Genomic DNA, 13,114 nt, shown 5'->3' with positions numbered 1-13,114 from the left:
GGCTTTCATCCAGCTTTCCTACTGCTGGTATCCTCACATACACCCTTCTGTCCCTGCCACTAATCTCTGACTGGGATTTTTCCAGCCATCCAGTGAGCCCTCGCCTGCTGATTCACCTTGTTTACCCCACTAGGACTCTACTTGTCCTCTGACACCGCTACTTTATTTATCAAAGTCTGTTTCTGCGATAAAGCTGCCTTTCTATCTAAGTTTGGATGGATTTTCTCCTGGTGTGCTTACTTTGCACTTTGGACACAACTGATCCAGTTTCCCAAAGTGTTTAAGACTGCTAGACACTGCCCTGTTGGCAACCATCAGTCCAGCCATGATCTGATGCTGAGAAAGCCCCTCTTATGAACTTCCAACACTTTTTTCAGTTAGTTCTAATGCCATGTTTCCCAATTACAATGCTACTTGGTTAGCGAAAACAGGTGAGCAATGGCTGTAAGTTGATTTAGTTGAACAAGCCTCTGCTGAGTTGATCAAACGGAGCTACGTGTCTTCAGAACGCTGTTTCAGTGGAAGGAAACAAGTCAAGGAGCTTTTGTACAAATTTTCACTGCCACTAATTTGCAAAAATTTGATCTAGAAATAAGAGTCTGAAATATTTCTCTTTCACTTTTGATTTTAAATGTTTGTAAATCCACAAACTTTCCGATTAGCTCTAGGTTCTACTGAAAATAGGACATTTCCAGCAAGGCCTCAGATGTCTGGAGCCTGCTGCTGATTTTAAAGGAATTTCAAGGTCTTCTGGGAGAAACTAGAATTAGATAAAAGAAAGTGAAATTAAATAAAATGAAATGAGATAAGATGAAACAAAACAAAACAATAAAAGAAAATGGAAAAAAAAATACTTTCTCAACCACCAAAGGCAAATTCTGTTGTTCCAGTAGCAAGCAGGAAGAGTGAAGTTACTACCATAATGTTTTTATATTCATTATGATCATGTCTTTACAAATTCCAAAATTATTTATTATGGAAGCAATCACTAATTATTAAAAAATGACTGGATATCACTAAAATGTAAATTATGTTACCAGAATGACTTGAAAATGATCCATAATTATGGAAAATTAGTCCAGAATGACATGAAATTTGTCCTAAATGACCTAAAAGATCCAAGCAGGCATAAAAGTTGTTGAAAATGACAAAAAAAAATTGTCCAAAATGATTCAAAACTTGTCCAAAATTCCTGAAAAATTGCCAAAAATTACTTGAAAATGATCCATAATTACAGAAAATTAGTCCTGAATGACAATAAATTTGTCCTAAATGACTCAAAAATTATCCCAAAGACACAAAAATGATCCAGAATGAGGAGAAAAGATCCAAGCTGACACAAAACTTGTTGAAATTGACAAGAAAATTGTCCAAAATTACTCAAAATTTGTCCGGGTCAATATATAATTGAGGGACTTTTGAAGTCCATGGGATATATTTTGCATACATTTTTCTTAAAAGTAAAAAATATATTTTTTTTAATGTTCATTATGATCATGTCTTTACAAATTCCATAATTATTTATTATGGAAACAATCACTTATAAATAAAAAAACGACTGTCAACTATATTAGAAAAAGTCCTGCAATTACATATTGACCCAGGTGGTTTCTCCTCATCTCTGTCTTCTCATCCCAACTTCTCTCATTGTGTTGCTTCTTTCTGACAGGAGACAAATGTGCAGTTTCAGCTGAGTCTGTTTGAGAACTCATGAGCCTTGGTTGCCTTCTGTTTCCTGTGCCAGAATATACAAAAAAAAGCACAGTTTATTTTGTTTGTCTGTCCTTTATCCTTGTGTGCTGCCATTGTGTCCTTTTCTATTATCTAAACTGCTGCAAAGGTAAATTTCAGCAAGAATAATGCCTCCCGATCGCTCAGACTTCCGCAGACCTCGGCGTCCTTCCACCTCAAATGAAAACCCACACACGGACGGACGTTCTTTTTGCTGTTTTTCACATTATCTTTCAGCCTTGCACTGTTTGTCCTTCTCCCATGAATGCCTCCTGATCAGTCAGTAATTTCCTCCATCCTTTTTTTCTCCTTCTAAACCGTGAATCTGTGTGATACAATAATTTTTGTTCCCACTGTGAAGTCTGAGCATTAATGAAGCACTTCCTGAACATGAGTGTCACAGGTGTTGCTTTCAGGCCTCGCAGTATTCAAATATCTGAAATTACCTAGTCGAATTAAATGGAATAATTGTCGTGGATTGATTGATCTTGACAAGCAGCTAATCACATGCTATCAGAAGTATACAACTTATGCGTCATCTTGCAGAAATGTAGTCTGGAGTGTCCTTAGAACAAACTTAGAGTTTTTATACCGTTTCTTTCTGCTCTTTTTCCGAGAAGGTTGATTGAACACCATTCAGAATGCCTGCGTCCATTTCACTCACAAAGACTGAAATATTTTCTCAAAGCATCTTGAATTTTTCTTTTCACACACTTCACCCTGCGCTTCTACAAACAGCCGAATCTTGTCGGTGCTTTGTAGGAGGGCATGGAGTTCAAAAATGTTCTGTTTTCCAGCAATCAAATTAGACGAACATAAAACGAGAAAAAGTTGTTGCAGCACGACGAAGAGGAATTTCAACTCATAGCATTTCATTTAATTAGTTTTTCAAAACAAAGGAAAAATTTGAGTCTTAACATTATGACTACCTTTACCTGAAACGCTGTCAAGTTTCCAAATACGTCCATTAGTGTGTTAAAATATGCCTATATTGGAAAATAGTTTGGACAGAAAAGGAATCGTGGCTAGAAGATGGTCCTGCCATCAAAATATAGTGAAAAATGAAAACCTTTATATGCTATAACTTGTATTTATCAACCACATGGAGATATGAGCATTGAAAGATTCTCCAAAATGTACTTTTTAAAGCTTTTCTAAAACACCCAAAGTAGCAGTGCTTGTTTATTATTGATCTATGTCACAGATATTAAACTATAGTTTGTTTATTGAGCTAATTTTAAAAATCACGTGTGAACAGAAATGAGATTTTGGCTTCAGGGTGTTACAATTGGGATGGATGTAGAATTGATTTGGTTGCAGTTTTTAGGAGCTCAAAAATGTAGAAAGAAATCATACCAATTAAAAACTTCCACCCTCGTCTACGTAATTACAGAAACTGCAGTTTGAATTCTGTTAATGTTATGAAGGTGCAATGCTGCTTGGCTTCATTAAATATACTAAAATCAGTTGATTCTGACGGGGGCTAGATGGGAAATTATGTCAGATTTGATTTGTTTCATATGGAGCAACCCATTTTCAAAACAATTTAACAGATTCTGCTAATACATTTTTATTTCATAATTATTTTGCAATATATGATGTTTGCATCATGTGTATTTCACTTCTGGATAACTAAAAGAGTTCTTCTTCTTCGAGTTCTTTTTCTTTGAGTTCTTCAAGTTTTTCTTCGAGTTCTTCTTACTACTAATAGCAATATACACTATATATATATATATATATATATATATATATATATATATATATATATATATATATATATATATATATATTCTAGACATTTATAGACATAAAGTGAATCATGATGTGACTGCCCTGGATGTTGCTTCATTTGTAGTCATCTGTGTCATTTCTTACTTCTGGAATAGGACATGTGCTGGTCAGTGGTTTCACTTCGGCTCTCAACAAAACAGCTCCACCTATAGATTTCCAAAATGTATTTCCAGAAAAATCTAGACATAGAGACATCAGCCCACTACAGTTCCTCTCCCACTGACAGGTGATAAGTGGAAACTTCAGTCCAGAGGCATAACAGTGCATCAATGAGCACTCGAGAACTCAACAGAGAAAGAGGAGGAAATATTTCTGGATGGTGATTCTAAGAGGCTGATGAAAAGCATCTCAGTGGTGTCTGCTGAGGAGCTGCAGAGCCTTTTGTTTTTCACAGACTGTTGGGGCCGGGCCAGGGAAGACTAATGAACTTCTGATCAGCAGCCAGCTTCTCTAACCTCCACAGCCCTTCAACTGCAGTCAAGTAACCTCTGTTTCCTGCCAGGTGAAACACGACGGAGCTGTGAATCCCCTCACTTCTTCACCTCCTGACCACCTGAGCCTCATTTACAGCTGCCAGAGGAGCTCTGAGGAGGAACACAGCCCAGTTTCATGGTTCAAGCTGTGACAAAAAGGCCTGCGCTTGAATTTACATCCACTCCGCTGACAAAGACCAGGAAGCATTGTTCAAACTATACTGAGATAAAGCACTGATTCCACCCTATGAATCAGTGGGCAGCAGAACCTGAAGGTGATGCTTTATAGAAGGGTGCTGAGTTCATACATGTTGGTTGATCATGTACTTCCTGTAACCCTCTGAACCCAAAGCAGTTTTTTGTATTACTCCTGTTAGCTTTTTCCTCACTGGTGACTCATTTTTTACTGCAGCAAACAGAACAACCATGGCTAGAAGTTGAGGAAACTTAAACATGCCTTTTTGTGCAGTATGGCAGTTCTAATGAGAACCTGGAGTCAACACAGAGTGCCCACAGGTGTTATCAGTTCAGTTTTGTAAACACAGCCTGCAGTTCAGCCAAGAACACTTTGTCATAAAACAACTGGTAGCCAAGGAGTGCAGAATTTTTAGTTTTTTAATAGAATCTGATCGTGCCAAAGCGTTAGTTTTTGACTAATTGTTTTAAAAAGGCATGTAAAATAAGGTCGTTTTGATCAAATATGATGATTCAAAGCTTTGATTTGCTGAAGTCACCACCTTGCTGTGACTCAGTCTGCCAGTTAAAGGCCAGCGATGATCAGGCAGCTTTGTCAAACACTGTCAAAAATGTATTCTGGATCAAAAGTTGGAATCCTCAAAAAGTTTTCAAGAAAGAGTCTTCAAGCAGTCTTCAGAGTCAGATGCAAATAATGTTTACTCAATTCAGAGGCTGTAAGAACAAACATGAGCAAAATCTCGAGATTTTAACTGACTACACAAAGCGTTACATCATCTTTTATACTCACACAACTTCTAAACACTCCTCTTCCGTTGTGGAAAGCCACAACCCATCGTCTTAAGACCCAGTCAGGATTTATATGATGTAATCGTATCAGAAGTTACACCACCTCCTCTTTTTTATTTCTGTTAGGTTGGCATTATTTCTGCTTAGCTCAGCGTGACCTAGGTTTCAACTCACTAGTGCAGACGAAGAGAGGGCATGAACTTCCTGTCTCATGCCTTATATGGGCTCCATAGGCTTCCGTTGGGTTGCTGCTTTCCACAGGATTATTTAGTGTATTCATAACTTCAGTTGACACGTTAGGTCTCCCAATCTTATCTTTGTTAGATCTTAAATTTGATTCACACATCCCAGTTGTCTAATTTCATCATTTGTTCAACCTTAAAATGCCACAACAACCTGCTATCCTGCCATTCCCACCCCCCTCATCCCCACTCTCATCCAGCCAGTCAAGGCAGATTGCCGTCTTCTGTGAGCCTGGCTCTGCCTTTTCCCCCCTCCTTATCCCAGGGTTGTTTTTTTGTTCTTTCCCACCGTCGCTCATAGGAATTCCAAAGGCATCTTTGGATTGTAGGGTTTTCTGTTCTCTGCAATTTATAAGATCTGTACCTTACTATGCTGAGCGATTTGAGATGACACACGTTATCAGTCGGAACCACTGACCATCGCAAAGCTGAAAATCTCATGATTCCTTGCTTTTATGGTGTTTGGCTTGTAGATGGTGTAATTTTGGTAATTTTGTGTTTCAAACACAACACACTGGTTTATGCTTCATCCTTCTTCAGACCACTGTCGCCATGCGCTCACCATTCTCCTCATAAGCCCGGTTGTTTCAGAAATGCTCAAACTCATCCATCTAGTCATAATAACTTGTCAAAGTTTTAGTCTTTTACATTTGTCCTGCATTCCAGCACACTGCCATCTTCTATATCCCAGATGTTCTATGGTTATGAGATGGTCAGCATTATCGTTTCATCTGTGAATGTTCATTGTGTTGTTCTTCATCTGCATGTCCTTTTTAAACTTTAATTGAAAATGTTTTGAGCTTTTTGAGTCTAACTCCAGTTGATGTGTCTTTCAGGTAGTGTCCAACAGGGCAGACATGGCCATCGGCTCTCTCACCATTAACGAAGAGAGGTCAGAGGTCGTAGAGTTCTCCGTCCCGTTCGTTGAGACTGGCATCAGCGTCATGGTTTCACGCAGCAACGGCACTGTATCACCTTCTGCTTTCCTTGGTAAGTTCATGTCTTTAGCGGCATTTACTTGTGTCATTTTATGAAGTATGCTAGCCTTTTAACACAAAAATGATGAATAAATACTAATGCACTCACAAATACAACCAGTTTAATCACTATCTTGAAAAAAATCCAAGCTGAGGTGTGTCGATCACTTTTTTCATTTTCTGTTTTTGACTTTAAAAATATCCCTTTTGTTTATGTTAAGAGCACCAGAGTCAGATTTCTCCTGTTGCTTTTAGTGCACTAGCATTTACTCAGCGAGCATCTTTGCTTCACATTCTTTCTTCCGCCTCAAGATAGATTTATAATTCTGCCTTTCTGTCCATTTTTCTGTGAGTGACGGATTATGGGAATTCAATTAATGCAGAAGCTGCACTTGCATGTGTCCTCCGAGACGACAACGGAGTGTCACCTCTTGTTATGGATTCCATGCGCTGGCTGGATGCAGATTGATTTAAAGGTTGACTTTAACTGGAAAGGGTATTGGGTTCTTTCGGTATGATGAACAATGCATGTGTGTGTAGAACAGTTACTTGGTGTATTGATAGTGTGAAGGTATCACAATACCCTGCCATTATAAATGATTTCATACCTTATTTTGTTAGCATTAGAAAGAATGAGTGCGTTCCCACTCCGTTTCCAGCATGACTGGTGTGCCAGCTGCTTTCTTCTTCTCTCATGAGCATTTTGAAGCTTTCACGATTGTTACAACCCAGCTTGTTAGGAGAAAGGAAGATAACAAAACCAGGTGGATGCTGCTTAACCAAGATTGAATGGAGACACAACATGGAATGAAGACAACACAAAAAACAACAAACTTAGAGCCAAAGATGCTACTCAAAGAAGACAATAACAAGAGGAACAGTTCTGTCAAAAGTTAAATACATTAATCCAGACTGCATTAACAAACTAAAAGCTCTAAAACCTGCCCTACTTAACCTCCTCTAGCTTTTTTCCTTTGCTAACTATGAGGGACTTTAACCCAAACGAGAGTTCCTACTCTTGTCCAACCTTCTGGTATGAAACTAGTGTCACAAATTCATAATCCTCAGAGACATGTGAGCGAGATCCACCGTATCACACAGAAATTTACATACAAAATTGAAGCTGGTGTAGCGTACTAGGTTGCGCTCACTAAAGGGGAGAAGGAGCGCAAAGGCACAATAATGTCCAACACAGCTGACACACAATGCAAAGGATGGAATAATTTCACTTTCAAAGCCCACTGACACGACAAAGCCCATCAATGAAAGATGTTTTAGCTGCACAGGCTGAGGATGCGATAGTCTAACTACTCAAATGAGTGATGTTTTTTTGTGACGAGTGGATTTTTGGAGTTTTTTGAGCTAAATAAAGGCAATGATAAATGTTCAATTTATCTCCATCTTTTAACTAATATACAGGCAAATGTAGTATTCTCACTCGTAACATTAACTCAAATAAACTACATTTTAATTGTCACCTGATGAACTGAAAAAAGTAGAATAATAGGCATACAATAGATCCAATAAAATATGCCCAATACAGTCCATGAATAATTGGAATTACAATCTTTTTTTTTTTTTAGATCAAGGTGCATAAAATTCAAGTTCTATCTATTTTAAATGTAAAAACCCACTGGGTGGTCTCCACTACAGGGATGAGAATTTTCCGCGGATCCGCGGAATTCCGAGTTTTTTTCCGCCGAAAGTATAGTTTTTGTGAATCGTGTAAATCCGTTGAGAAAATTGTAGGGGGGTAGGGGCAGGCAAGCGGCCGGCCGGCCGACTCGTCGCGAGCCGAGGCTTGTGATGGCCACCGCCGACATCTTTCGGCAACGCGCATTGCAAAATCAGATACAGCTGTGAGAACGGAAATCGGCTTTGCTATCTGTAAACATCACTCGCTGTTTATGTTAATGACAGCATCCGCCTATTTTCGGCAGCAATTTGGTGCCAGTTTCATCTGATTGTTTCCTTCCACATGTTAAATTTCGTGGATATGCAAGCACACGATATTGTTGAGTTTTGATCATTTCTGGTGCGTGGATACGTATAGATCTATGGTTGTTTTGGTTACCTAAAAAACCTTTTTCACCAGCATGGTGAAAGTTTTGTGTCGTAAGGAGGAGGATCGTGCCAGGGAAATAGACAAGTCTAACGGCATCAAGAACTTCAATGAAACACAGATGGACTTTTATTTTATTACATTTTTGACCACTGTGGATAAAGCAGCTCACAACATATTTGTGGTAAGGTACTTGATTCTTTGTGTATATTTCAGTTCTTTTAATTAAAGAGGGGGACATTTTCAGAGTTTTTTTCCATTTGTCATTCTCATCCCTGCCACTATCTTGCTGCCCTACTTACTCTGTTTTTCATCATTGTTGTGATTCTATTTTCTAAAGTAATATATGTAAAAAAAAAAAATGACTGAATAAGCAGAAAATGCTCCCTGCTTGACTGATCTGCAGCCCTCTGTAGCAGCAGTTGTTACTGAGGGATAATGCAGAAGAAAAAAGGAGCTTCAAAAGTATTGACCTGCCATCACTTAACCGCCGCCGTCGGAAAATCTTTCTAAATCCACTTTATTGCCCGAGTGTTTACAGGAAGCAAAGCCTTCTTAGAACTGAACGTGCTTCAACTTGGGACAAATGGGAAGAAAAGCCTCCACAAAGGGAACACTGACATACTGCATGTGGAGAAGTCCTATAATTACAGAATCTATCAAAAGTTGCAGCATGCTAGCGGTAGTACATCAGGAGTTGTGTGGATTTACATCACTAGAACATTGTATTGAATTAAAGGCTTCAAAGGTTGGAGCCCTAATGAGGAGATAATACTGACGACTGATCAGACAGAAGAGATCTGTGTTTCAGGGGATTCAACTAAAAGAATATTCAGTTTCTGTGCTGTAAACCTACAAGGAAGCACAGATCTAAAGATTTTCCACAACATGATGTGTCCAGACAGAAATACAAAGAAAAAAATCCCTATAAATATTCTAGTATGTTGATAAATTTCACAATAGGATGAACTTTTAATTAGTTATCTTGATCAGTCTGATGTATATTCTACATTTATCAAAGCCCCCTTTCACAGTGAGCAAGTAGGTGGTAGTTCGATCCACAGGCCAAAAGAATAAATCTGTATGGAGAGAGTGAAATCTCAGCTCTTCCTCATTATCCCAACTGAGATGATATTGAACAAAGACGCAAATGATCACCCGATTCAGATGTTATCAGCCCATTAAATGGCCATTATCTTGGCAGATCTTTCCGGTACATATGGACCAGTGGGGGCCTCTTGTGCCTTCCAGTAGGCTCATAAGGCCATTATCATCCATTCTGACTATTGATAAACAGAAAATGAGCCCAATAATGGTGGCAACCTCCTGCGCTCCAGTGAATAAATGCATCTAAAATCTACTGTGGAGTCGACACCTTGCAAAAAATGCATTTTAACCCAAACCAGGATCCTTTTCTAAGCCCAGTTGTTTTGGTGGTAAATGAAATCAAACAATGACTGAAAATGGGAGCAAACGGCAAAAGAAAATCAGCAAGTGAAAGTTAAAATGAACTTTAAATGAAAAAAAAAAGAAATTAGGACCCAGAAACCTCCCAATGTGCATTTGTTTTCCTCTTTGTAAGCGCAACATCACAACTCTGCCATTATTAAATGAGCTGATAATGAAGCATGATTAAATAGGGCGGTAATGAGCAGCTCGAAGGTTGAGGAGGTCTCTACTGACCCATATGGATGGAGATTATCTGTGATAATAATGGACCTTTTAATGGACTGATAAAATGAGTCAGTGTGTGGAATTAGATTGGCGTCGATACAATAAAATACTTCTTCAATATCATGATAAATAAGAATTTGAGAGAATAAAACTGGCTGACGCATACATGAAACTCATGACTTGCAAAGAAAATATTTTTGAGCTCATCTTTACAGTTTCCTCTGCTTATTTCACACTGATCAGAGTTCTACCTTCACTGCCGGCTTTGCACTTACCCTGCCAGTTCTCTAATCTGCACTGTCAGACTTTCTGTTTGCACACAAACCTCTCGTGTGGGTGGGTTTTTTCAGAGAAGCATCTCTATTGCCAAATGTGTTTGAGTAAAAACATTCCTTTCTCTCTCAACCATCGTTATACATGTCAATCCAGCAGAAATCACTGCACATCATAAACTTCTGCAACCAGGAGTTTGTTGATTATTAAAATCTGTATTTTAGTGGCACTAAATGGCAGCTGGAAATGGCTCTAAAGTAACTGCTGGTTTACATGTCGTCGTAAAGGACTGCATTTTAGTCAATATTTCATACTTGTTTCGTTGCCTGATAAACATAAAGAGAAAAAATATTTAAATGAGGACAGCTGAATTGGGAATTAGGCTGTTTTAAAAAGCAGCATATGTGAGCACAGAGAGTAGGAGAGAAACAAATCAGTATAAATAGCTGGCAGCAGATGGCAAACACTGTACTGTCACTTCAAAATGTGACAGTCAATGTACATGCACCTCTATAAAAAAAAAACCCGCCCACACCAAAGGTTTATGGAAAGAAGCAGAAGGAACTGTAAGCCAAAGACCATATTGTAAAAAAAAAAAAAAAAAAAGTCCAGATACTTCGTTTGCAAGTTGTAAGTTTTACTTTTCAGGTGACTTTCTTGCTTCAGTGAATGTTTCTCTCTCAAATCCTTGTTTTTGTTTGATATGTAAAGAGTTTTTTCTGATTATGTGCCAGTCCAAATCTGATTTGATACCGGTGGAGATGCTCATGGACCAACAAAATGCCTTTTTTCCCAGTGGCTCTGTTGCATTGTCATGTTTTTATTTCAACCACTTGGTCTCGTGTGAATTATACCGATCATCTTGTTACAATGCAACGTTCTGCTTGGAAACTCTGGTTCCTGCCTTTTAATTTCATACTGAGCATCTAAGAGACATTGTTGATAGGTGCTTGGTGGTTTTAATGGTGTGGCTGATTCATGTACAGGGAGTCCTGGACTTATGTCGGAGTTCAGTTTCTACTGATCTATGCAAGTCATTTTTTGATGTCGGAACTCCGGCGAAAATGTAAACAAAGCCGTTCCGTGCATCACGATATCGATCAGTTCTTCATGAAGTCATGAATACCAACGACTTTCATGCATGTATGAATCATTTTACCAGAAGATAACAGAATATTGTAATGGACTGATATTGTTGTTGATGTTGAAGTTTCAATGTTTATTGTTCAGTTCCAGATTTACCTAATGTCAGTGAACGTGCCATGTTTAGTTAGCTCACCTCTGATTGGCTGAGAGTCAGCAGTAGAGAGAGCTGGGAACGGCGGCTAATTCTGGAGCTAAGTTATGGGGTTTTTCTAGTTCTTCTGGTGTTGGTTACGGTCCACAGTAAGACCAGTAAGACAAATCTTCTTAGACTAATTCCAGACATTTTCAAGCATGAAGCGATGGCGAGATGAGCGAAGGAAAGAGCTGGGGGTCAGAGAGAAATGAAAACAAAGAAAGAAAGAGGAGGATTAAGAATGCATTAGAGAAAAATAGACGTGGTTACTCAAAGAGAAAGAGAGTCTTGTCATGTACCAATATAAACCGAACACAAAGGAGTGAGCGAGAGGTTGAGTGGCTTTGATAGAGGGAGCGATAGAGCCGTTTCAGATCTTCTCAGATGTTGCAGTCTGAGCAGCAGCTGGTTGACACGGTGCTTTGTGAGCAGACCAGACGAGGCGACACGCTGCTTCGTGTTAACAAGCAAAAATGACTTGTTAACACAGAGCGGCGTCTCAGGCCGTTTAGAAAGCCCACATCTGTGCTGCTTAAACCTGCTGCTACTCAATGGATTTAGGAATTTGTCAACCAAAAATCTGCAAAAATCTTCACATTGTTCAGTGTTACGGCCAGCGTCTCCTACCCCGGGTGTGCGTGTGTTAATGTAAATATTGTGGCTTATACAAATAGGGCTGTGCGATCCCCACTCCCTGGATTGGACCACGACGACGAAGGCGTGACTGCGGCCGGGAGTCCCAGTGATTGGTGCGGCGCTTACCACCCTGTCCAATCGAAAACTGCCAACTCCTTTAAAAGAGTTGGCAGTTCCACTGAACGGGGCAGCTGACTCTCAGCATGCCGTTTTGTATGTTACTGTGTGGTCGAGGCAAGACAGTGTGTGCTAGGAATTGGGCCAGACCTAGAGTTTAAAAACTGATACAGCCTCACTTCATTGCAGGTAGTTCCTCCTGTTTAAGTTCACTAGGATTAGGGGTGCTGACTCGTGTGTAAGTTTTGTTTTGCCAGTTCCTCTTTAGTGAGCCTTTTTGTTCCGTTTTTCTTTTGTCCACCGCAAGGGTAGCATTAAGTTCTCCTTATGAGAACTCTTTTTGTGTTTTGATGTTTTCTTTGATTTGAGCAGCACCCACCAGCCCTCTTCCTTAGTTCTGCCTCAGTTTTTTTGCATATTTTCTGTTCAACCTTTCCTGTAATAAATAATTTGATTTTTACCATCCAACAACTGTTTATGTTGCTTCCCTTCCCCCCCGAGCCGGGGTTGTAACATAAAATGGGGGCTCGTCCGGGATATTCCTGTTAAAAGGGGTCTCGTAATACAAATTGTTTGTTAAAGGTAAGTTTGAATAGAGTGTGCAAAGTTAGTGTGTATTCATAGTGCAGCAGTTTTCCATTGTGTGTCAGCCATGTTTGACTTGGAGTCATTTCTGACTGCTCCTACTATTGAAGAGCTTGATAGCTGCCGGAAGGATGATTTGGCCAAAATAGCAGATCACTTCAGTCTTGCATATGCCAAATCAATTGTTAAGAGGGATCTTAAAGCCCTGATTATAGGTAAATTGGTGGAGATGGAAGTTCTGGTGTTGTCAGTGCAGTCTGACGAGGGAAGGCATGTGTTTGGTCTTGACA

General features: G+C 39.3%; 1 protein-coding gene across 2 annotated transcripts in view; it reads left to right on the top strand.

The window, feature by feature from the left end:
• grin2da (glutamate receptor, ionotropic, N-methyl D-aspartate 2D, a) overlaps window positions 1-13,114 on the top strand; it is a 300,423-nt gene that overhangs the window by 218,401 nt on the left and 68,908 nt on the right. For both annotated transcript variants that reach the window (XM_023271461.3, XM_023271462.3), the window contains exon 10: window positions 6,058-6,211. In XM_023271461.3, the coding sequence (XP_023127229.1) occupies window positions 6,058-6,211 (154 nt within the window). The remainder of the gene's footprint in view (window positions 1-6,057; window positions 6,212-13,114) is intronic.

This window comes from Amphiprion ocellaris, chromosome 15 (assembly GCF_022539595.1).
Source record: "Amphiprion ocellaris isolate individual 3 ecotype Okinawa chromosome 15, ASM2253959v1, whole genome shotgun sequence".
Classification (NCBI taxonomy): Eukaryota; Metazoa; Chordata; class Actinopteri; family Pomacentridae; genus Amphiprion; species Amphiprion ocellaris.
This window is presented reverse-complemented; position numbering and strand designations above follow the sequence as displayed.